The 26,928-nt window shown below is 40.6% G+C and overlaps 1 protein-coding gene across 1 annotated transcript in view; it reads right to left on the reverse strand.

Annotated features, from left to right (window-relative positions):
• The window catches only part of LOC117428192 (uveal autoantigen with coiled-coil domains and ankyrin repeats-like), a 33,345-nt gene extending 7,762 nt beyond the window's left edge, over positions 1–25,583 (reverse strand). Inside the window, exons 1-15 of the mRNA XM_058995501.1 lie at positions 25,287–25,583; positions 10,917–11,047; positions 7,598–7,686; positions 7,070–7,134; positions 6,128–6,185; positions 5,953–6,023; positions 5,468–5,574; positions 4,218–4,399; positions 2,800–2,837; positions 1,917–1,997; positions 1,423–1,530; positions 1,143–1,175; positions 590–688; positions 463–493; positions 99–148 (exon numbers count right to left, since the gene is read on the reverse strand). Of these exons, the coding sequence (XP_058851484.1) occupies positions 99–148; positions 463–493; positions 590–688; positions 1,143–1,175; positions 1,423–1,530; positions 1,917–1,997; positions 2,800–2,837; positions 4,218–4,399; positions 5,468–5,574; positions 5,953–6,023; positions 6,128–6,185; positions 7,070–7,134; positions 7,598–7,686; positions 10,917–11,047; positions 25,287–25,334 (1,191 nt within the window). The 5' untranslated portion in view covers positions 25,335–25,583. The remainder of the gene's footprint in view (positions 1–98; positions 149–462; positions 494–589; positions 689–1,142; positions 1,176–1,422; positions 1,531–1,916; positions 1,998–2,799; positions 2,838–4,217; positions 4,400–5,467; positions 5,575–5,952; positions 6,024–6,127; positions 6,186–7,069; positions 7,135–7,597; positions 7,687–10,916; positions 11,048–25,286) is intronic.
• Positions 25,584–26,928: the final 1,345 nt, after the last annotated feature.

Below are 26,928 nucleotides of genomic sequence, written 5' to 3' on the forward strand. Positions count from 1 at the left end.
TAAAAAGAAGAAAAGAACCTACACACACACACACACACACACACACACACACACACACACACACAGAGACATGCATAGAAGAAAAATAAACACATTACCTGTGTTAAGTCAAAGCTGCGGGACTGTTTTGTAAGCAGATGATCGCTTCCTAGACAGAGAAATTAAAAACACTGTAGACAGGAAACCTGCTCCACACTACAATCCTATTTAAGAGGTTCATTCAATTTGAAGAGTCATCAATTACTAATTTCTCTATGCTGCCCCAAGAGCCAATGACTAGAAGCATTTGCCACTGTTGAAATCGTGCTATTCTTTATACAGTAAGACACAGGTCTGAGAAGACACCCACAAGATAACTCTATAAGAAGCAGACCGTATTACTATGCAACAGCTAATTTAATAACCAGTATCAACTCTTCAAATGAATTGTCACAATATAGGTGCATTTAACCATATACCTACTTTTATGTCCACATTGGCCAATGTGATCACTCTGTAAAAACAAAACAAAAAGATATTAAAATAAGAGAAACAAAATATGCTTTAATTTTAAATGTGATCATTTTTCTTATTGTTTTTAAGTAGTTACCTCACAGTTCTTTAGTCTGTCCTTTAATGCTTCCATAGCTTTCACACTTTCATCCTTTTCCTTGTCTTTCGCTGTTAAAAGGAGCTTTAATTGTTCTCTCTGAAACAAAGAGACAGCTCTTTATGACTATTAAAGAAATAAGGTACGTCAGCAATACGGACGCCTCAGCCGGTTCTATAAAAACCACATTACAGGTCTGCGTCACTTTACAAAACTAGTTGCACACAGCCACATGATATCACTGAATGGGCCTCGATATGAAGCAAGTGCAAATGACACATTTCAAACAGGTCCTTTCAGAGACTAGCAAAGAATAATGGCAAATATAGACCCAAATGTGAAGTCAGGAATCCTTTACCAAAAGTCTGTTGTATGTGAAATCCATCCTGAGCACTTCATAGCATACAACTTCATCCATCGCATACAACCTCACTGTGCAGAGAAAACATTGATGTGCCTGGTGCAGCTGACAGTGACCACGATTTGTCGCTATTCGAATTGATTGATTGATCAATTGTCTGGTTGTGCAAAAGCAATGACGTTAAACAGGTACCTCTTTCTGGAGTTCCTCCACTGTTCTCTTCTCCTGGGGGAAAAAAACAGAAAACCAAAATAAGTGAGGTTTGTGGTTTGTTGCCTAGTTAAGTGTGAACACAGAGATCTATCTTTCTCTGTTTTTCTTTTGTACAAGACGGCACAGTTGTTGATTTTGTATGATTTATTTTTGTAAATATTGCCAGTATCATTGCTGCAATACTGAATCTGATTAGAATCAGTGTTTAGTCAGTCCAAGAGTCAGCAGGTTATGTAACATGCAGCCCTGCTCTTACTACCTGGTTGAGCTGCTGCTGTAATCCATTAACCTTGTCAAGTAGCACTCTCTGTTCCTGATGAAACTTTCGCAATCTACCCTTCAAGTCTTCATTTTCAACCTCAAGTTCCTAAAAGCAGACATGAATGTTAACATGAATAGCTATTATCATCGGTATTAATATTATTATTAACATTACCACTACAAACAAGAAGTTTAATTGATTTTTTACTCCACTTTTAAACGAGTTAGAAGGAAAGCGGTCAGTCTTTGTATTTCAGCAAATATAAATGAAATTTGAAAGCACATCTTACTATAGGTCAAACATCTGGATAATCATGTATATGTACCAGCATGCAAGGTCTTCTATTACTCTGGATATTACTACTAAAGCTTAAAAAATAAAAAGTACACATCTCACTTTGATCCTCACCTGAAATCCCACACAGTGGATAAAGACTGCTGATTTAGAGCAGGGCATTTTTCTGTCTTTATAAAGACACTACAAACATTCACCTGGAATATCTGTCCACTTAGATTTGCTTCAGCCTCTGCATTCATCGGATCCATCCTATGTGGATTCTCCACACTCTGCACCTGAAGGAATCACTGTGGTCATTATTTTGTTGAAGAACATTATGTGGTTAAGTGCCTACCGTGCCTGCACTGCAAGCAACCAAAGTGCTTACAATTACAAGGCTTGTCCATAGATGGCAGTCAAGTCACTTGAAAACTCTTTCTATTTTAATACAGTGCACAGGAGCTGACCCAGACACGGGCTGCATGATAAAGCTCACTGCAATTTAATGCAGCTTGCACCTTTCTTGCATCGTTTAGTAACGCAGTCTCAAAAGCTTGTCCAGGTTTGATAACAGGTTTTATGTTCCCTGACCCAATGCAATCACATTTCTTCAATGCAATAAAACAAGTTTGAATGTGTTATTTTTTTAGTAACATGAGCTAGTTATAAACGGAGAGGTCTCTAACAAGTTAATTTAGCATTCAATAATGTAAGATTACCCCAAAAGGAAAAGAAAGAAAGTCTTGTTGGAACTTACACAGCAAAGGATAGTAAAATAACAAGCATGTGAACATGCCCAGAGTCCAGTAACCTCAGTGAATCATAAATAATGTCAGAATCACAACCCGTTCTGACAAGGCAATGTTTCAACCAAGCTTTATCTCTTGCTGGCTGATAAAAAAGCACAAACTCCCTTTCCTGCGATCTCCGTTACCAGATCAGCGGATTCGTTCGCATTTTAATAACCATTTTAACTACCATTGGTTGGGATTCAATTTCTACGCAACTTCAAGATCAGTTCGCAAATACAGTGTATTTCATTCAAGTCATTTGTTTCCAGGTTGCATCTTGTAGTAATTGTATATATTGCAACATTACCTGGTGAAACTGCGGTCCTTTCTTGGCCGCTTCCTTTGCTATAAAAAAAAAAAAAAGAGGTCAGTTTAACATGTATTGCAGACTCCCAAATACATCACTTTTTCATTAAAGACCAGCCTTTATCGACTGCACATCAAAAAAGAAAGAGACAGGGATATTTAAGGGAAGGTCTTTCTGATAACCCCCCCTCCCCATACCACCACTGTCTTTCTTTTGGAGATTAATGCAGAAACCTGCTATCTTGCAAACAGAGAAGACTTGCTTAAGTATGCATTCCAGGACCTGAATGCTACATCTTAAAGGAGTATGAATACTACCCAATGAAGAAGAGAGATAAAAAGGAGATATTAAACGTGATATTACAGTGCACAATGATGAGCTGTTGTCAGTTTCCTATCTGCAATGGACAGATGTATAGAGAGAGTGCTTTATATAAATACAGACACTACAAAGGCACCTGACTGCAGCTGAATTCTGATAAAGCACAGATATTTACTTCTAGGGCGGAGCTATTCGTGAAATACATTTGTTTTAGAACACATATTGCATTCTTATTCAGAGTGCACAACAAAGATCAACGTGCAATGGCAGATACACAGCAAGGCCTTATTAACTCCACTGTAGTGCAAAAGCCATCCTAGACAAATGCAATGGAATCATAACACTAAAAAAAAACAAGCATAGTTTGTTCACAGTTCTGGTTTGTAATTCACAGCTGTGATTTATGACTGATTGACAAAATGCCCCTGCCTGTGTTATTGGGCTAACTATAATACTTATGTATATACAAGTATTATAAACTTGAGTTATTCAAATGTATATAATATCTCACCAAATTTGTTTTTTCTTTCTTTTCTTCTTGTGCTCACGATAGCGTTGAGCAGGCAGATCATATGCTTTTTTGTGCATGGCACTGATAGCTCTCTGACCAAGCGGCTACGGGTCTATCAGCATCCTTTAAGTCTGCTTACTCTGCAGTAACATGAACCATCATGTCAGCCTCAGATCAAACTGAGGCCAGCTGGCAGGGCCAAACTAGTTACAGGCTGGGTCACCTCTGTGAGGTTGCCAGATAAAGAAGTCAGTGCAGCAGACACCTGTCGAAACACGTCCTCCCCTGTGTAAACAGGAAAGGTCTAGCCACTCTGGTGCCAACTATCCCATCACCAGCGTGTGCCAGCTACCCCAGGCCCGTCATGATAGCTTTGTCAAGGAGCAATCAGACTGGAGAGAGACAGAGACCTCCGGGCAATCAATCTTGTTGTAATAAAATGAGGCTAGCTCACAATCAAACAGCAGTACAGTACTCCCTTCGCTATTCTGATATTTGGCTGCTGAAACGTTCTCATTAATGAAAAACGTGCTGGGAATTTTAAAAAGCAATAATCCATCGCTGGTGCGCACAGTAGGACAGATACCTTTGTTGGCGTTATCATAGGCAGCCTTGACCATTGACAGGAGTTCAGAGTTTTTACAGAGCCTGGCGTAGTGATATCCGTCATGACCCAGGGAGTCCATCATTGTGACATCAGCACCCTTCTTTAACAGCACCTCCACTGCGTCCTTGCAGGAGTACTCACAGCCCAAAATCAGAGCCGTCCTAACGAGACGGGCAGAAGAAAACAAAACACACGTTACCAACGTCCCTCCTGCTGGAGCACATAGGCGTGGGTCATTTGATGTGTTTATTTATTTTCATGTACCCATTGAAATTGATTGGAATTCAAGCAAAATATATTGGGAGGCAAAAGCTTGTGAGAAAACTCTCCCTTCTCTCCTCCAAATACAATTTTTGTTCTCTCTTTTTTTTCAGGTATAAAGATTTTGGTTTACCTGACTTTGCAATGACAACAACACAGATTATAGTTACTTTTAAATTTCCTTATTACATTACACGCATTAACTTCCATCACCCTAGAGTTTTTCTTTATTCTGCATCATTTTCTATCATCATCATCCCATTAAAAGTCCTTCAAAAACAGCAGGCAAAATGTGTTTACTGCAACACCAAACAATGGAGATCTCACACATGCAACCACATTCTCATTGGTTTTGCAACAAATGATTAACTGCCTGATGCGACCAAAACAGCTTTTCAAATAGCAGCTATACTAATACAAAGAGCACCATGCCCTGTTCAAAAATCTATCGTACAACTGCAATGTGAAAGCAGTTGCACGCACGCACGCACGCACAACAGCTGCATAGGTTTAAATCTATTTATTTTTTGGTTGGGGTGTGACCTGAGACTGGACTGCTTACTGTCACTCTGCTAAGACACTTTCATTGTGAATGGAACCCCAGATCTGCAACAGTGTTTTATTTATTCACTGTAAGTGTGTATCAGCACCAAGAAGCACAAGGGAATGGGAGGATCGTATTTCTCATCTGTTGACAAACTGGAGAGCAGGGCTCTGCCTCGTTGCCCCCGTCGCTCAGCAAATCAAGATTATTCCCACAAAGCGATTCTCTGTGCCGAGACAAACTGATTATAAAGTGATGCCATTATTATTGGCTTTAGAAATGCATTGAGCCCTCACCATTTGGGCATACTTTTTGATTTGCTTGATCTGCCAAAAGGACAGCCAGGAAAAAGAGGGGCAATTTGGACAACACACACAAGCAGACAGACAGACAGACAGACAGTGATTAAGACAGTCTCTCATACTTGCTCTGCTTGTCTCTGGCGCTGATGTCTGCCCCGCGGTCAAGCAGAAGTTGGCAAATCTTTGGATGGCACATCTGTGTGGCCAGCACCAGCGGCGTTCTTCCATCCTGCCCAACGAAAGAAAGGGATTATTTATGCACTACATATTACATTAGAAACCTCAGCCGCCCTCTGAAGCAAAAGGAGGTAATGCTTCAACAGAGACAACACTTAACAACATGTTAATTAAAAAAATGCCAATCTTCATACAATGAATTAGTTACATTTTAGACATGAAATTATATTATATATATATAAAACTACAGGCTTACTTGGTGGGAATTATTAACAGATTAGCAGATTAACTATGAAGACGAAATGCAATAGACTCTGATCCAGTTTAACAGATTTCTTATCCAAGTGTGCAGGTATGCAGTGGCTTCATATTTTGTAAACCTCTGACAGAATGGTGTCAACATCACTCTGCGGGAAAGAACAGTACTCACAAAATCCTTTGCATTGACAGAGGCTCCACTGTCACACAGCAGCTTCACACTCGAAGAACAGCCCGCTATCACTGAAATACACACATACGAGTGAAAATAAATGGTGAGTGAAAGCGTGCAGTAGAAAACACTGATATTTCTATTACTGAAGAACCGAAGCACATGAACCCCTCACCAGCATCATGAAGCGCTGTTCTTCCTTGCAGGTCCACGTTTCCAGTAGGGCAGTTGTGCTGAAACATGAGCACATGAACGTCAGGGACTTCAGTTTATCACGTTGTGGGGACGATGCAAACAGAGCTGAATATCAGGGGCTTTCAATGGACTGTCAGAATACATGCTGCTCGCACTAGGCTCCAATTTTGCATTAAGATTCAATAAAACAGTAGATAAGCCAACGTCAGTGTTCTGTATGCCTGTGCATTGTACTATACTCTGTGTGAGGCATCAACTTTGAACAGTTTAAAAAAGTTACTAAAAGTTCTCTATATCCCACCCAACCTCGACCACTTCATACAGTATTGGCTGGTTTCACAGAACCCGATTAGCACTGATCTTTGTGTGAAGCCAGACGAATCGGAACATTTTCTGAACCCTAGTTTTGCCTGCAGCAAGACAGAAGCGGACAGTGAAATCCAGACTTCCTGTTCATGTGTAGGAGTTCACAAGACAAGACCGGACCAGGCCAGCCTGTTAGTGCACTGTGCAACTTCTCACAACTTCCAAAACATCCAGCAACAAGTGGTAATGTTAGACAAGGGGACGGACATTCAAAACCCTGGGGCACAGGAATTCGACTAGCCCAGGAGACAGCATGCTATCTACAGCACAAACAGTTAGACACGACCATCCTGTGTACCGACTTAGAGAGGACAAGTTTAAACATTCATATATTTAAAACAAAAAACAACATGTGCCCTGGCACTCACGTGCCCACATTCAATTCATGACAGGCATGTCAACACACACTGGCAGAGAAAGAATAGTCTTGACATAGCTAAAAAAAACTCTTTGACTATAATATTCACCAAGAAAACATTTAAAACCCTTTTGTGACTGCTGAATTACCCCAGAGGTTCCTATACAGTTTCCTGTAAAGAGTTATCTGTCGTATTACCTGAAGTAGTTTCTGCACGCACAGTGATTGCCCATTCCTTGAAGCCAAATGCAAGGCATTTTTCCCTAAAGGATACAACAAGAATACAGTTTAAAAAGTTCATGACTATGAAGACGGCATTAAAGTAAACAGAACAAAAAAACAACAATGGTGTTTTAAACATGCATGTTTATTAATCGCCCCCCCTGAACTCAGCAGCCACACTGTCTGCCTTACTGACGTACATACATAAACAAAAAGAATGGATACCATTAACAGCGATGACATTATTATTGGCTGATTGAGCAACGTCATTAGACATCTGGGCTCTGTGGAGCTATACTGTTTGAATAGCAATGCACTGCTATTTTGCAACAGCTATTTTTTTTTTTTTACAGCTGTAAAATATACATATTTAGCCAAAGGACAAAAATATTTTTTGATTTTTTATTTTAAATACAGGACAACAGCACTTGGGCTATTACAAAATAATAAAAGTAAATATTTAACTAAAATATCTTTTTTACAGGATTCCTTCAGTGAACATACCAGTGGCGTCGGCAGCAGTCACAGCAACATGATGGCCCAGCATGATGTTGAGACAATCCAGGTGTCCTCTGGAAGCAGCCAGGTGGAACCTACAAAAAACAAACACAGGTGTTCGATTCAGCTTTACCTGACTTAGATTTGTGTAGTTCTGGATCCCTGATGAGACCTGGTTAGCAAGTATGGAAGCCGAGAGATCTTTGAATGGACCAGCAAACAAAAGCGCTATACAAACTTTCATAGTTTGAAGTCAAAGGCACATGTTTGGACCTTGGGACTGGGAAACATTCAAGGTCATCGTTTGAGGCCACTAATGTGTTCAACATCATGACAGCTATTAAAATATGAATGGACGAGAGGAAATGTTGCAGCAATTCACCATAATGTGATTTTAGAGAAAGACAGCATCAGAGCTAGAAAAGCGGCATTCATTATCAATTCTAATGATTCTCAGTCTCTGAACCACAACGAGCTGCTAACTGTCACACTCATCTAGTCAAGCACAGGAACATATTGTATATGCATGACACCTTGATGGTTAATACTGGATGAGCCTTTTCAGGTTTCCATAATGCATTTTCCCCTCAGTCCTTGCATCAATGTAAATAGATGCGGAGGTTTTCACTTAGAAATTCATAGACAGTAATGTTTTGAGGTTTTATTTTTGTGCTGAGCCCTTTCTTAAAATGCATGATCTCTGCACTGGTAAAACAGTGCCATTTACTATTATTATCAATGAAAATTCAAGCATCCATTTAACAAAAATCCAAGGATCGGGAAGCAGACATTTACTTTCTGTCCTTAGTCTGAGGCCTCTGCCTGCCATGTTGTAATGCTCCATGCTGTACTCTTCTGTAGCATCACAAAGCATACGGTCCAAGACACTTCATAGCCCAACAAAAGTGACTTTAATTCATTACAAAGAGGAGCCGCTCTGCTCTAGGCAAAAAATAATCATAAATAATAATCTACAGTACAAGAGAAGGTGCAATTTTGCAAAAAGTGCTCCTGTTGCCTCTATTTATAAGTCTTCAAGTTTATTTAATATAAGGTGACAGCAAGAACCATCCTTCATGTTCATTTATGTTATGTTTAAGTCTTTTCTGACATTGTGATGACAGATCCATATTAAGAAACCTTATGCGCCTTGTCATCACTGATGGCCAAAGAGAACGCTCCTAACAAAGAGTGCTGTAAATACAACGTATTTTTAGTTGCAACAAGAACAAAAAGGTGGTGAAAAGTCCAGGGAGCACACTGTGCTGAGAGAAGGTTTATTAAAATGGTGACCTTTCCTTTCTTATCAGGTCTTTGCAAAGAATAACATTCTGATAAGCAGTGCATCTCCGCTGACCTTAAAATCAGTCTTAGTAAAACATTACCTGCCACAAAGTGTTTGCTGCAATGCAATTCCAATGCTGGCAGCTCCACTGTGTTTATATTAAATTACTTTACTGTTTGGAAGCTTGCTTTTTCTTGGGGGGGCTTGCATTCCTCCCAACAAGGAATATGACCTTGCATTCCAATCAGCTAGAAGTTCAAACTCGTTACTTTCGGTGTCACTGGGGTTTAAATAAAGGGTCAGGATAATCAGGACAGCAGTGAGCAGAGGAGCTGCCGTCCAGCAGCAGCAGTCCAGTAGTGAACTGCAGTGACTAATACAAGGCATTCTGCAGTAAGAGGCTGCTGGGAAACGCCCAGGGAAGTGCTGGAAGTGACTACCGTGGGCACTGAAGATATGAGGAGGAGGAGGAGGAGGAGGAGGAGGCAGCCTGGTAGCAAAGCAACTACTCATGCGGGTGGAATGAGACCGACTGCTGAAACTCATGACAGCCATGAATCATCAGAATGAAAGTCAAGCATGACTTGTGTGTTTTTTAAAGTAAATAAGTCAGTGGATGTTTTTCCTGTGCCATTGCTCTGTTCCCCTACTCACTATAAAGGCTTCAATGGGAAAGACATTATTAAACCCTCCATGCCAGACTGCCACATCTCTCAAAAGCTTGCTCAGGGCCAGTAAACACTGAGGGTGCTGTATTGCGATGTTCTGTGTATACGTCTACATCGGAGCTGTACCTCGGGTGACACTGAGAAATTCCTGCACCTTATTACCAGACAATATTCTTCACACTGTGTGCCAATGAGCAAGAAGTTTTCTACTGGCATGAAAAGGTGCAAAATGTCTAGATGAACAGGACTTAGGGGGGCAGAATAAAAAAGGATACATGTAACTAAACTGCATAAACACAGTAAAAAAGTTAAAATCAGATACCAGGAAATGGTTAACTTTATCATCATCAACCTACATTTGACACTTATTAAAACACAAGACAAACACCCAGGAAAGCATTCCTAGTTACAGTATATATTGCGCACAGCTGTGGTATACCTCTTAAATAAGACAGAAGCAAAAGCTGTAGATTAATAATGTATCTCCGTTGTTTTTTTCTGAAAAACTCTTTCTAGAGCATGTGATGCGCATCAGTACAAACAGTGAAGCTATTAAGAAATGGCAGGGAGTTGTACATTTGCTTTAGTGCTCCCAATAACAGCTCTCCCAGCTCATTCAAAACAAGTCAGTCTAAAGATAACTGCTGATTGCAACAAGGCACTTCACCCTGGAATTACACTGGCTTGAACTAGAATTTCATATTGTGCTGAAATGTACAATTCAATCCAGCTCAAAAGGACTTCCTGACCACAAAGACTACGCTGGCTTGACCTCTGACCACATGACTTTTAGTTTTCTCATTGCCAAGCTTGGTGTAGTTAAGTGTAACCCTATGTGCTGTACCAGCCTAGCAAGAGGACCAGAGGGTGTGCTGCATGTTTCAGCAAAAACAAAAGAAACAAAAAAAAAAGGCAGGTAAAGAAAAGGAGGGGGAGGATAAACAAAACACAACACCATCTTTCCTTTTTTACAATATAACTACGTTTCATGTGCATGCAAACACACCGGATCACAACTACACAGGCTGAGGGATCCTTCAGAGAGTTTCTGTCTGAAATACTGCAGCACTTCTAGTCTTTCCACAGGAACACAATGTTAACTGGAGCTCTATTTATTTTTTAGATAAGGAGCAGGGATAAAAGGTTCACTTTTCAAGGTAGAATTGGTCTCAAGCAAGTTGCTTTTGATGCTTAGCTGCATTATTTGGGGATAAGACACTAAAGAAATACCCCAGCCTTGGAATGCCTTATTCTCAATATTCTTTGCCTGTTGTTTGGTTAAATTCTTAAGGTTCCGTTTCCCCAGATAGATCAAGGATAGATCTTTCATGATCGCCGAATCGCAAGCAAGGCAAGGAGGATTGTTACTTACGCTGATTGTCCCTCCACATTAAGCTTGGTGGGGTTGACTCCCTTCTTAGAAAGAGTCGCAGAAACCTTGTCCACTTCCCCCCTCTCCACTGCCTTCATCAGCCGGTCATCGTACTTGTTCCAGTCCGTATTCTTAGACAGAGAAAATAAAACAGGGAGACAATTAACTTGGGGAACGTGCATGTGCTTCAGAAAGCAGCAATCTTTTAAAAAAGGGTCCGGTAGGAACACACCTGTTACCAGCACTTAAAAAAGACAAGAAACATCTAAGGATCCTTTCAGACTACAAGTAAAGTTCACTTTACAAATGATTTCATCAAAGCATCATCACTCTTCAAACATTTAACTGAAAAAGAGCCTAAACACAGATTACACATTTCAGTTACACTGCCAGCACACTGTACTCCGCCATCAGCACAGATCTGAAATCTTTTCAGCCAATGACGTGCACATGTACTGCTAAATTAAAAATAAATAAATAAATAAATAAAATACCTACAATGTATGTGGAGGTACACGTAAGCCATCGACTCATCTTGTTCAGTAATGCAAGTCCTAGCAAAGGCAGCTTCTCTTCTATCTGAAAATTTGTTTCTCAGCAACAGAGGAGGAGGCGCACTGCCAGAATCAGCAACGAGCTGCAGCTTGTGCAATCTTTTCAAAACTTTTTACCAGCTTTGCAGACCCAACCCTTAAAGAGCCAAGCTGAGACTTTGCTCAAACTTCCCCAGCCCGCTGCATCCTCTTGAGACTTCATAACTCCAAAAAAAAATAATAAATAAGTCTCTTCCCAAACTAAAACTGCATGCTTCCCCCGGGACAGCCCGAGCCAGGTACAGTAGCTCGTAGCTCCACCTCTTCACACTGCAGTCCTGTCTGAGGCTGTCCCTGTTACACCAGCCCTGTTTATTCCTCTCTCCTAAAAGCAGAGACTTGAGGAGTTTGCTCTGCTCTCTGCGATGCAAGAAAAGCTAAATGGCAGACTGGCTTACCCTTTGAGTAAATATGGGTCTCACTTGGATCTAAAATATCCCAGTAAACACTATGCAGACGGCCTCTCAGACTGGTTACCTCTATTTTTTGACCCTTCAACCTTTTGCAAATGACGGATAGGAAGATCGGTCTAATAATACATTCTGAGCATGCCAGGACCATGAGTAATGGCATATCAGTGGCTATTGACAGCATACAAGGCACACCAAGGAGGAACCTTGCTAGCATTGGTATGTTTTGAGCATCTAGAAATATTCACCTAGAGGGATTACAGTGTCAAATTTAAAGCAGGCTCTGGTTGACCCCCAGGAGCGCTCTTGCAGGCTCCCTTAAACTGCTTGCTATTAATGTTGTTGGAAGCAGAGCCGGTAATCCCAATGCACGATACCGGGATTCAATTTCAGCTTTTTACAATCAGCTGTCTGTGGACAGAATCGTACAGTACGGTGCCTTCGTGGTAAACACAACGTGTTCTTTCTATTTTCAATGGAAGATGTCACATTTTATTTTGAGCAGGCATTTAATTTACACTCTCTCTGGATCTACGTCAGCTAGGTTTCATGTTATAACTGCAGCCAGTCTGGCTAGCGGTCTGTTAATTGAGAAGTGTTACTGACACCGTAAAACATGCGAAACGGCCTACAGAAAGATTTATAAATGTGCAAGGTTAGGTATCCCCTTTCAAATTGTTTGATGACTATTTGACTGCAGTAGTTTTCAATAGCAAGCTGCAGGTACAGTACATCGCACTCCCCAAAGAGTTTTAATTGCAGACCGTAAATAAAACAAAACAATCTTTCAATTATAGGAGCCCACGTGCATTTGTGGAGTACTGTAGCTGGTGGACAGAATTAAGACATAAATTATCAAGCCGATTGGTGTTAATTTGCACAGCTCTTTATTCAAAGATAAAACCCAGAGTCATTTGGCACATGAATCTGATAAAGACTTTACTGGAGGAACAGAATACAATAGGGCAGCTCTGAGTAATAGCCGTTAGTAACAGGTCAATGTCCTCTCGGCCTCACCCATATCAGATACAGACACTTTTGAGGGACAGAACTGTATACTTTCCTTCCTTCATGGAGCATATCAATTCTACCAAATATGGAGAAGTTGCAAAATATTATTGTGTGGTGATACATTATACATCACAATAGCAATTTACTAAAACGGCTGTGTTTCCTGGTAAAAGTCATTGCAACACATCCATTCCTTCAAAGTCCCATAATGTTCTAAAACAAATAAAGTAATGAAATCTAGCTTTCCAGGAATCCCCAGTTGCATTAGGTCTACATTTCAAATACTCATGTATGCATCCAGTTAAGGTACAATGGCGTGAACTATAACAACGTCCCAGGCTGTTGGACATGGTTAATGATGAACTGGTGACGTCCAATACCCAGGTCAATAAACAGAGAACACATTGTCATTTTCAGTGATGACCTAGCCCTCATAAACACACACACAAAACATCATTAAACAAACCGGGATTAAAACTGAAAGTAATTAACATGTGTTCCCACACCTGGCCTTCAACACTACAGTGCAGTGCAGGATTCCCAGATGCTCTCCATTTAGCACGGAGGACATTAGCCTGACATGACAGGGTTGTCAGTATGCTCACCCACATGGTCAGAAGACTTTATTTTGACATATGAAGTCACTGCCGATACTTGAGCTGTGCTGTAACCAAGTCCTCTACAGGAAGGGAGGAAGTGACGGGGAGTCACTTATTTATTGTCAATAACTACCCAATCACTGTCAATAACTACTGTACCCAATCACTGTCAATAACTACTGTACCCAATCACTGTCAATAACAACTGTACCCAATCACTGTCAATAACTACCCAATCACTGTCAATAACTACTGTACCCAATCACTGTCAATAACTACCCAATCACTGTCAATAACAACTGTACCCAATCACTGTCAATAACTACCCAATCACTGTCAATAACTACTGTACCCAATCACTGTCAATAACTACTGTACCCAATCACTGTCAATAACTACTGTACCCAATCACTGTCAATAACTACCCAATCACTGTCAATAACTACTGTACCCAATCACTGTCAATAACTACCCAAATCAACCTAGAAAGAATAAAGAAAAAAAAGTGAAAAAGGTACTGTATTGTATATAATAAAAATCTCTATGGAGGGTATAGATCGTGCCGAAGTTTTAAGTGCTGTAAACAGTGAGTACGACTCCAAGAATGCTCCACAGTTCTTTTAGATTGAAAATCAGGTTTACAGGAACAGACAATAAATAAAACAAAAACACATTTTCCAAACTGCTGATGCTGTTGAATCAGAAGCCAAAGGCGCTTAACATTTCTGCCTTTCGGTCTCTGACAACAAGGTTAATGCTGTAGGAATGGAATTAGCATGACACTTAACAGCTGCCAGACCCATTTGTTCTCATCTCTGAACAAGATCTTATTTCATTGCAAAGACCAGCAGGGGAGGAATTAAATTATGGGCCCGCAAAAGCAGCCCCTATGGATTTGCATTGGAGATATTCTTTAATTGAATATGTTGTACACAATTGCTTATTGAGAATACTGTATTACAAATCATGGCTTCTAAAAACATGCTGTCTCCATACTGGGGTGCTGCACTGAGGCTTTAAATAGTCAAGGGCACTGATATTTCTGGTCAACCGTCTTGGTACAGGCACAAAGCATATTGAACCTTGCTATTTTAGCCCAATAGTGATTTTCCCCTTCAACAGCACACTGCTAGAGGCGACATGATCAATCAAGCCAATGTAAAAATTAGTTATCACTAAAAACAGAACACACTGTACTGCAGCCCAGAGCCCTTGGCAGCACTCGTACTGCTTATTTCTATTTAATAAAAAAATATACGGAAATAACCAAATGTAACTGCAAACTGCAAAATATGCTGCTTCCAACAGTGGTCCAGCAGAGACCTTCATTCCGAACTCCTGAATTTTGAAACCTCCACCACAGTTTGCACAGGGGTAAATGCTTCAATATCACATTACGCGTCTTCTTACAAGGTTGTGGACCACATGTGTCAAGATCCTTCTAGCTCGGATGTGGGTCCAGGTTATCCACTCGCAGAATGTGACCCTATAACCTCCTGAGCCAGGCATTTGTCTGTTTCAGACAGCGCAGGTTAAAGGTTGAAGGCGTATTCCCCTCTCCACGGACACACAATCCGATTCGCTGGCACCTTCCTAGCAGCCGGTAGTGACGTACCCTCAGGTCACAGTGCAGATTGCTGATTTGCAGGTCGCAGATGAGCCACAGCTGAAGCCAGGTCACGAGCAGTCAGTTTCTGAAGAAATTCCTTATCATGAGATCTAATGCAGTGGTTCTCAATCCTGATCCTCGGGGACCCCCTGTGTCGGCTGGTTTTCATTCCATCTGCGCTTTCACTTACTTAACTAAACCCTTAATTGAACTAATAATTAACTTAATTAGCCTTTTTAATTACTTTCTGCTCTCACAGTTGGAGATTTCAGCTCAACTATGTTATAAGTAACTTGAAATTAACACAAAATAGATAATGGTCCTATACAGATGCTCAGAATGAGCTGGAGGGGTTAGTGGCACATGTGTAAAGTCTTTTGCTCCTAACATGTTGGGGAAACAAGAAATATCATAGAAATTTGGTTTTCAAGGCTTGTAAGTGAAATTAAGGTACTTGAGAGTTCACCTCAAATGCATTGAGCACAACTGGCAACGCACGAGAAAGTTCTTAACAAATTGATGCAATTGTAAGTGTTGCAATTGCAGGCAGCTTTAGAACATCTCATTACAATATTTGAGAACCATCATTTGCACTATCTCCACCCCATTTTTGCAAATGTATGCAGGAACCATAATTACATTATGAACCTCAAAAGAAAAACTGCAGTCGCAAAGCATTCCCTAAAAAGTTGCTAATAGCACTGCGCTTATTTAGTACATTTCACGCTAGACTTCCGACTCGTTTGCAACTGGTTTGCGACAGGCACAGCACTTTACATCTACCCCTAAAGCTGTAGCCTTTCATATAAAAAGAGAGAGACACTATGCTCTCGATTTCCTTTCTGTCAGGAACCTCTTTACCTTATTAAGATGAATTACTCTGCTATACTAATTTTAGAAAGGGGAAGTAATAAATTCAACCATGTGGAGGAAAAGGACGCACTTGGAAAACCACTGCAGTGTCAGAGAACAGACGGCCATGATCTGAAATGACTGGTTTGGGTACAGCCGGGCTTCTTATTTCAATGTTTGAATTGTGCAGCTGGATATTTATTGTATTTTAGCTTGAAAACAACATTTCTCTGAACATCTGGCAGTCATGCTGAGGAGTACATGAAGGTTCAGATAATAGGAAATAAATCAGTATGAAACTTCTGAAATACAGCCAATAGCACTGGCATTCGAAAACTAAAACATTCCTCATAAATCAGAGGAATGCAAGCCTATCAAAATAACCATGATTACATATTCCTGAGATATTTCAGAGATCTTTGATCCCAAGTCATTACAGCCACACCACAGTAAGCAAACAAATATTTTAATGCAAAAACAACATCCCTCTCCAAGGATAGAAATAAAACTCTGTACTATTTATCACATCCAAGCTATTGGATGACACGCAGATGCAAAGAAAGACAAGGTTTGACTTTGCCAGGTTTATACAGATATTGAAGCGCTTGCCATTTCTTCAGAATTGTGTATTTTTTTCTATGCTACCAGGAAGTAAGGTAAATTATCAAAATACAGCATCGTCATGAACCTGTCCTCCTGCAACACTGTCCCCAGTGGACGTACGAAACACTGCATTTGTTAGAGTATATGGTATTTCCTGCTCATGTATTTGTTACTAGGAGCAGATTGGTGCAAGGGGACAGAGTAAAGGTTACACTCTGGTGTACCAGCTGTACTCGGAGAGGTGGCATGTTCGAGGTCCTTTCTGAGGTCAAAGGGAGCTTTAAAACTTCAGGCGTTTTAAAAAGTCTCCAAGAGGATGTGATAACTGAAACATATACCAAGCGATTCTAAACAAGCTATGACTAAGTTGCTATATAAAGTTCTGACTCCGTATTGCATAGGATTTGGAATTCTGAGCACAGGTTCTGAACCAATTAGAAGACTGCACCTTTCTACCAGTAGAAGCTATTGCTGTCCATTACAAACTCACAAGCACCAAGCTCAACAAGAAGAGCCCTGAGCAAGGCAACAACAGGAGCAGAATTTTTAGAACCTCTGCCGGGCACACAATCTTGTCTCTTTAAACTCAAAGTCTCCACATGACACACGGTGCTGACTTCAGTGAATCACATAGCATAGTACAGCTGCAAGACTAAAAGTGAGGCACTTTTAAAAACTACAAAGTCTCATCAACCCAACATGCAAGTTCAGTTAGTCCGGTCACTTGCAGTCTTTACTGCTGATGTCAGTCTAATGCACAGAGGGAAACTTTAATACCAACTGCGATATTTCACAAATGCGTAAATGGAAAGATAACTCTTTCCATTCATCAGAACTCCTAGTTTCCAGGGCTCTACATGCCCTCTCATGTCTGTTCATACAGGAGCACACTGTACACTCAGAGACTGAACGGGAGCCAACATCAGCACTAATGACAGCTTAACACCACTGTTCAATACAGAGAGCAGACTGTGCAGTCATTAAGTTGTTAGTACAAGAGAATAAGATTTTATAGACACAGAAAAGTAAGTAATTATGATTCAGGAAGTAAGCTTACTGTATTAAAAAGGGTGGCAGGATCATACATTAAGCTGCTTGTTTTATTTTATTTGGTCTGCCAGATGACAAAAAAATGATTTCTAATCCCTCTTCCCCTGAAGTATTTCTCTCTTTTCAGTAAAACTGTCAAACCTTTTAAGATGTAACATTTGGATCAATGAAAAAGGATTAGTGCCTCTTACTATACTGTAGAAAGGGAGGAAGACAATGCAATTCCACATCATGCTTTATATATTACAACATTTAAAACAGATAAGTCAGCCCCTTTTAAAACGTTTCGAACCGCATTTTGGCAAATATAAGCTATGTGTGTGGGAAACACACGCAGACACATGACGACAAGAAATAATCATGTTCTATACATACTACAAGACTACGGTAATGTTTGCCTCCAAATACTGTTCCTCATCTTTCGATGTTGTAGATGGCTTGGTAGGGATCATTTTACAGATTCCAGTGAAAAAACAGATGAGAAAACAGCAGGATGTTGCCCCGCAGGCCCATACAGCAAAGCACAAAACAAAATCATATTAGTTTACACATCAATGCTTTGCTATTACAAATGAGCCGTGGAAAACATTTTTAAAAACAACGACAGCAGATTATCAGGTTCACAGACAAATCCCAAAAGAACGGCCAATGTGTTAAACCGCTACCTTTGCAAACCAGGAGATGGGGTGTGACGATAATGGTAAAAAAAAAAAAGACTATCCGTTACCGCAGAGTCGACATACCGACAATACAGCTTGCTATTTCTCCCATTAGCTAAGCTTCTGCACAATAAGTCTTTGTATGTATCAGTAAGGGAGTTCTCTTACAGTATCAAGGGAAAGGGATCACTTGAATGGAAAGACTTTTCTTTCCCTGATTACTGTCCATAAAACCCCACTAAAATCAAAAGACACAGCCCAGGTATACTGCAATACAATAACCCCACTCCACTTACAGTAGATCACCAACATATCGGTTTGCATGTTCCTAGTAAGGGTAGATCTAAGGGTTAGGTCTCAGGTGGGAAATAAAAACGCAACTCCTAGGTTGCTGTGGCATTCAACTAAAAGACTATGGGGGGTGGGGATTCAGGCAGCGTGGGAATGTAGGTGCTATCAGCCGTACAGAACACCTTGGTTTATGGTGTGCAATACAAGCGATGGCACCGCAGAGCTCCAGGTGAGGTGTCAACATGCTGCTGCATGACCCTGCTGTATCACTTCAGAATCAGAGCTGCCAGCTCAACATGCTGATTAATGCAGCAGACTGAACTCTGGGGTCTAGAAGCATTTGAAGGAGATTGTTTTACCATTAGGCATTTCAATAGAGCTACATTCAGTGAGTCGATAGCAAATGAATAAAAGACAGACAGAGTAGTCCAAAAGCTGGAAACTAAAGGCTGTTTTTCATACTGTGCTAAGATAGAGAAGGCCAGTTGATAGGTAATGATCTTATTTAGTTTTTCCCCCTCCTAATCTCCTAAAGTCTCTATAATGTGCAATACGTTGCACAAATAAGATGAATGTAATTAAGTGCTTCTATGATGCCTCCTGACTGACTTCATTTTACACTGATGAAGACAAATGAGTAGTCTAAACTGTTTGCCTACAATATCGGTTCATCCCTGCATTTTAAAACAGCCACACTCACAGTTTAACCTTTAGAACAGGGGAATAATGGATTTAAAAGTGTACTCTCATAGAAACATCATTGAATGAAATGTATTATATATGGAAGGGAATCATCCACAAGACAGTCCGATGTCAAACACTGAAACAATTACCTCCAAGGTGAGATACATGTGAGAAACTTCAATAGATACACAAAGCCCTGCTTAACTGCACCTCGTCCACTGTTAAGACTATCCTAGCTAACACTGAAACAATGGGCTTTCAAACTGCAGAAATTGAAAAGCATGTACAGTATATGATTTAATGAAAACTAAAAGATCTTCATACTACTGCCTCCAGGTGCATGTCCCATATCATTGGGTGCAGTTTAAAAAGAAGCAGATAGCAGCAATGATTTAGATGTTCATTGTATTGAAGAGCATAGATTTATTTTTCTCTTTCGCTTGTGATTGCACTTCTCTGGTGATTTTACCATTTATCGTTTTCATTACAGAAGAGATCTGTCCCCATAATAGCTTGAATATGAAAAAACTCCCCAACACAATGAAGGATTGTAAAAACATCTCCAGCTACTGTGCATTGTCTACCAAAAGCACCTGCTTTACTAATCAAATGCGCAGGTGTTTTAGTGATAGCATGACCACTGTGGCTCATTTCCATCCATGATCTTGTTTCCATATGAAAAGTGAGAGTGCTACCAATGACTTCCATCGTAAGTATGCAGATTGGTATAACTCATAGTTCCATGCATACAGTAGCTTCTTCAAAACCGGATGCATGGCTAGGCATCGCCCCAGAGGATAATCAGGCTTCACACAGTATAAGCTGCATTACCTGCTATACTGCCCTCAGTGCCACACAGTCCAATCACTTGACAGTATACAAGGCATTTTTTTATAACCCTTTCCAAGGAACTGCAGGAACAAGGCTGCATAACAAACACCATTCTGGGGCCAGTCACAGGAAGCAGCCTGCATCACTTAACAGAAAGCGAAATACAAGGTTTTTGAATGTTTATTTATGTTTTTGTTCTGTCCCCCCAAAGGCTTCCACTCCATGCAACTCCAAATACCAGACAGTGATCATGGCACTAGCACCCCCACGCTCCTCTGTTTTAGAGGGTGCACTGCGTACAGCAGGGACTAGTACAGAAAGTGAGAAGAGGAAGCTCATAACTGCGATGGGAGACTAAACAAGCCACGCTGCCAGCAGAGAGAACCACAGCTACTAGGAGGAATTCTCATCGACACTCCCAGGTGTCACAACCATCCCCTTCCTTCCTCTCCTCTGACAGACATGCCTTCCATGTTGTTTTTTCCAAAAGCAAAGCCAACTGAAACCAGAGCAGGGCAGTGAAGACAATAACAATCCAAAGCAAATTTGCACCATTTTGTTACAGGCTTTCCAACAAGTCTGGCATAAACAATTTTGGCTGCTACTTAATTAACCCCTTGAAAAAAAAAAAAATAACACAAAACTGCTTAACATAAAGAACAGTCCTGCAGGCACCCGAGTAGCAGGTGCACTTTACACAGCCTCAGAGTTTCTGATCGCATCATAAATCCCACAGATTTTAAATCCACTGATGGAAATGTCCAGCTGTTTTTTAACCTGTGCTACAAATCTGTCAGAGGTTGGGATCGCTCACTGTATGCAACCCTCTGATTGGTGGAAGTATTATTGGAGATCCAATCAAAACCGCTAAATAAAGCCAAAATACATTCCCTGCCAAAATTTCCTGTTATACGGCATCTATCCCTGCAAAAAATGTATTTAAAAAAAGGTAAGGAAGCACAAGATCAGTGCCACTCAGGGCTCAATGCACAATATAGGCTTCCAAGCACAGCGCAACGCTAATATGCTTCCCCACCCCTCCTGGATGTAGTAAGAAGCTAGAACAGTTAGGAAGCAATGCAGAACATGACAAACAGTATGGGATCAGCAACATGGAATCATGCAGCTTTAAGTGGATGTTCTATAAAAAGAATAAGCAAATAAAAGTAGCCTTTGTTTCTCAGCTCCTGTGTATTTCAGTATACGTATGTCCTTTTGTGTCAGAAAAAAATAAAGCGAAAAATATCAAAGTTAAATTGACTGAACATAAAAGCTCCCACGCCCCATGAGAACAAAACAATTCAGATCACAGAGTTCTTTACAAGCGAATGGCTCTTAACAAAGCATTCCTGCATCACATGAGGCTAATGGGAACATCAGCCACTTTGTACTCCTCATTATGAAGCCATCCTGGCTGCTGTGGTAAATAGCTGCAACTTTACCAAGCAGCTGTTTTCAAACTCTGCCCAAACCCTTTATCGAGGGTTAAAAAGAAAGAGGGAAAACCCATTCTTTCCACACCCTTGATTAGCACAGCCCTTCAATAAACATGTTCTCACGGTCTTCTTGCACACCAAATCATTCACTGTCAATGATGTGGATGGTACGCAGGAAAAATCACACTCACAAACAGGCTACTGCAATTCAGAATAATCAGCTGAAACGCACTTCGGGCTGTAGATAAAGCACTGCCAGTCTGCCCTCTGCGTTAGTAAAACAGAGTCAGCGGTCATCTCAATGCTGACCAATAACGTCCTAACCAAGTCTGGGAATAAGAGCTTATTTAAATCATGTTAATTTAGACACTGTATATAAAGTACCTGTTTCGGGTTTATAAGGTTTGATGGCTATAATGCAGACACACACAATAACACACCCGACAAGCCTGAACCTCATCACAGATATGGTGCTAATAGGCTCTAGGGTTGATCTGCATCCCCCAAAACACACGTTTAATCACAATGAATTGACTAAACACACAAGGCAATTTATTACGTGTGCTGTCCCAGGGTAGATTTGTTTGCTTCCAAATTCATGTCACTTTCAGGTGTCTCCAAAGCTCTCCAAACAACCAGGCCTGTGCCTGTGAGTGGGTGAGGAAAGAAAGTCTTCAGGTATGAATTCCTGTCAAACCTGTATTAAAAGAGCTGCTGGCTGCAGAGCTCACACTGAACATGCAAGTCGTGTTGCACGTCCAGAGAGAACACGACTGCAACAGCATATCTCGAGAATGGAGCCATTTCATTTCAGGAAGGAGACGCTCAAGCACTGTTCATGCTCATTTCACACTGTTCAAATACTGTACTGCTGTCTGAAAATCTGCATCTGCACCTTATGCAAAACAGCCGTCACACATGCTGTTCATCTACTGTGGACTGGACTGCGAGTCTTCATGGGTTAAGCAGCTTATTAAAAGTGAATTACAATCTCTAGGGGAAGTTCTGGTATAAAGTGAAGCTCTGTGTTAAGCTTTTAAGAATTTAAGTTTGAAAAATCTGGGCACTGAGATTTCATTACTCAGTCATGTGGAATTTGGTCCATTATCAGCTTAAAGGTTTTTATGGCAGAATGCTAAAATGGGCAGGCCAGGCACTTACCATGGGTACTGGATTGCCTTTAGCCATTCATAATTCTGCACAGTCATTATTATCATCATCAGAGTTTCTACAATCATGCACCCACTATCTGTGTTATCTCAGCACAGCTTAGAGTTCTTTAAAGTACTGACGGGAAAAGTCCCATTTACCAAAATATAAAGCGGTATTGTATTTTTTTTGTGTCCAGTTAAAGGAGCTTTATTAATTAGCCCTGCACATGAAAACATGCAATTGTCTCCCATGCCTCCATTGAGAAAAATCCTGAAGAGATCATTTGTTTCTGAACTGGCTCTCAAACAGCAAACCTTAGCCTCGGCTTGGAACCTTTTTTTTTTTTTTCTTTGTATGTAACGTTAATTACCGCATGCTCCTTAGAGCCACGTGACGGTCAAGGTTCTATTGGCCGGATTCTCAGTGAAAGCACAGAAATGAATGGAATGTTCCATCTGAATGCAAAGCAGAGACGTATTAGAGCTAGTCAGCCTCTGGTGGGAGAGACAGGGACCCACTGCATCTCAATTACTGAGTGACTGTCACACGGTCAGGGAACTGGGGAGGTGAACCCCACTATATACTTTTAGTTCAGTGTCAGAATGACATCTACGTAAAAGCAAAGCCCTTTATTACAGCACAGCAGCTGCATGTGCATGATACGAAGCAGCAATCATCCACTTTGTGTAATTCTGTGGAATTAAAATAAGTTATGCTGTTACCTTTTAATTAAAATAAAAAGCACCTTCTCTTCAGATGAGGCAATACTCTGGAGAGACTGCTGAAAGTATTGATTTTGACAAAAGCCAAAAACACCAACTAGACAGCTCTTATTCCAGTGGGTCGACAGTTCACTTCTGAGACAGCGCTGTGATGATTGTGTGCATGTTTACACACAGCACAGCTACATAAATAACACCTTGCAGCCGAGTCTCCTGAACTGTGAGGTATGACAGGGGCTGAATTGGGCCTGCAATGCAGGATTCTGATTTGGGTTTTTTTTTTTCTTTCTAGTTAGGATCTTCAAAAGGTCAAATTCCCTTTATTAGATATGAAATTTGCTGCCAGAAAATACTTCACGGCTATTAAATTGTCAGCGTGTTTTATGTCGAGAATAAAACACATCTCCTAGTGAGTATTTATAACACAATTTATGAAGGTTAAAAGTTTATCCAAAGGCATACATGCAGGATAAAGTCCATCATGTTTGATGCATTAGTTTGAGAAACTTTCAGTGTGCTGAGAATATTACCTTTGCTGAAGGTCACCTGTCCGGACTACAAGAACACAAAATTACAAGAAAGCAGAGCCCTTGCTCGTCAGCTATAGCATTGTCTTTGAAGTATCTGCATATTCCAAACAAAAGCAGACAACAGATCTCAAGGGTTTTCTCAATAAAACTAGCACCAAACGGATTGTACAGCCTAGGTTAGCCCTTTAAACTGTTCACGTGCCATTTCCTTCAAACTCTTCAGTCCAGAATTATTTTTATCTCGCTGAAGAATGTGTAATGAAGTTATATAATTAAAAAAGCTCCTTTAACTGGACACAAAAAAAAAATACAATACCGCTATATATTTTGGTAAATGGGACTTTTCCCGTCAGTACTTTAAAGAACTCTAAACTGTGCTGAGATGAGGAGGGAGCTTGAGATCGCACCAGGACTGAAAGGGTTACAGTGCAGTTCTTCATTAGCCAGCAGTGTATTGCAGTCAACTTGGCTTCACACTGCAGTCCAAAGAATTAATAGGCATGCTTGTCAAGACTGCCTAGGGCTGTATTAAAAACACCTGTACCACACTGGTGAGCTTGACCTCACAGTTCAGTTTCAGTTCTATCCACAAATGTCAGAAAGCATTATGATAACTTTGGGAGCCCAACACATGTGAGCCTGGAGAATAACACATTACAGCATGCACGTCATAAAATAAGATGAAGTGCTTCTGGATTATCTACAGCTGGGTTAGTGCATAGAAACCGTTGTTGTGTACTGTTTGGCACTGCAGTACAGCACACAGTGTTCAGCTTGATAATACACAGGGCTAGATTGGTGGGGTGCACTGTGTAGTCTGATGTACTGCTCGGTTAGACCAGGGTATAATTGAGTCCATGTCCTTTTAAAAACACCTGGTGCATGGTCAAATAAATAAATAAATACGTTTGTGTTTACAATCAATAACTAAACAAATACATAAATAAATTACAATCAATAAACAGACAAACCACCCTGTTTAAATTCAGGAAATAAAGACAAAATTATATAATAAACATCACTGAGCATTCAGCAACCAGTCGGTTTCCAAACGCACAACTGATTTCACAACAACACAGCGTGTTTTGAATATAAACTAACAGCAGAAAACGTGTGGTTTAGCAATGAAAATATCACACATAAAGCACAGAAAGCGTGATGTATACACTGTATAGAGAAAGTTTCGGGCTGCACTACTAATTAACACTATTCCAAGCTCACTCCACATGCGGTTCAGGATCTCGTTTGCCAAACTGCTTCAGCACGTCCGTCTGCTCTGTCGCTTAGCGTAAGAAGAAAAACAGCGAGGGAGGGAGAAAGACGTGGTTTTGAACTTACAGTGATTGTTACTTCTTGTTTCTTCAATCGGGATTTTAGGCTCTTCATCTTCTCAGGAACTCTGGAAAACACCTTCGTCCCCCGTATCCTGTTGCTGGACAAGACAGTACAGCGTTTCTTTGGAGAGGAGGGGGGTGGCAAGTTCCGATACTTGATTTGAACTCTTCGATCTTTAGGTACAGTACTCTTTTTTCACTTGCTGCAGCGCACATACACACACCCACTTACTTTGTAAGTTTCACCTGACGCCCTGACCTACTCCTCGACAGACGTTTTCAACAACCAATAGTGCGGTGAACTGTTTTTCCAAAGCTGTTGGTTGAACCAATCAGCGATGAATCTAGGCGGGACTTCCTTGGAGGGCTGCGTTAAAAATACCTTGAGCTCTGGAGTACAGTGCTGGAGAAACTGCCGTAGACTGTGACGTCATGGTTACCTGTGGACGGGACGGACACACCTGATAGGCGGGCCTCTGTGTATTTTAACCGCTAATATATTAAATTATGTATTGCATAACAAAAACAAAGTACCCTATACACATTGGTTTAAAAGTATAGAATGTATTTATTTCACAGAATGTAAAGCAACACAAGTCAAATAAAGCAAACTGTTTTTCATGCACATTTAATTTTGTATTTAGTAAATATACAATGTATTTGAGCTTAGTTAGCCATTTATTTGCTGAATGTGTTTTTCCTTTTCTTTTCTTTTCTTCCTGCAGCGTTGTGTTGCTGTTGCAGCCACGCAGGTAAATGCGTCTCCCATCCTCTGCAGGTAAGAATGGTGCTGATTCCCTGAGGGAATTCAAGGTGGTAACCCGTCGCACATCTCTCTACAGAGACACGGCAGCACCACGCATCACTCCATCAGTAAATCGACTCTAGTCTTGAATCTTAGCACCGCCTAACCTGGCGGAAACAGTTACGAGTAGAAAGAGACTTGCTTCCCCTTATCTGTCACAGGTAATTACTCAATTTAAACGTTACTGGTAGCCCCCAGGACGAGAATGTTTCCTTCACTTTTCACAAGGAGGTAAATCTTACTTTTTATTCTCAATTGCATGCCCCAGGAGGTTTGACTTGAGATGACTTTTTTTTTTTTTTTTTTTATGTACAAGCCAAGTTTGCCTCGATAAAACTTACTGTATTTAATGCTGGCTTGATAACATGTCGTGATTTGTAATCTGCTGGTGTCCACAGCTACACTGATAAAATAACTGCATTTTACCTTTCTTAACAGACACTGAGCAGGGTGTACGAACAGTGCACACACAGCAGTTAATAACCAGCCACCAAAGGGGTTTTGTCATGGGGGTGAAGGCGTTTGCAACATTTATTTTTCAGAATACAAAGAAAAACTAAAGATTAGTAACTTACAGTAAGAATACTCCAAATGTGTTTGCTTATTTCTTGTTTTGTAACATAACCTCATTTATGTCTCCTTTATACATATTGAACTGTTGAAAATATTTCACAAGAGAACTTTAATTAAAACCTGGGCATCTTTATGCTGTTTTGTGTGCTCTGTTTTCAGTTTGCACAAGTGCTACAGAAACAGTCTTCATCCATATATTGTACAGGCTTCCTTCTGAAATGCATCACGATGATTGACTTTAGCGTTTGTCACGCAAACATGCTTTTGG

This window comes from Acipenser ruthenus, chromosome 21 (genome assembly GCF_902713425.1).
Source record: "Acipenser ruthenus chromosome 21, fAciRut3.2 maternal haplotype, whole genome shotgun sequence".
In the NCBI taxonomy this organism is placed as follows: domain Eukaryota; kingdom Metazoa; phylum Chordata; class Actinopteri; order Acipenseriformes; family Acipenseridae; genus Acipenser; species Acipenser ruthenus.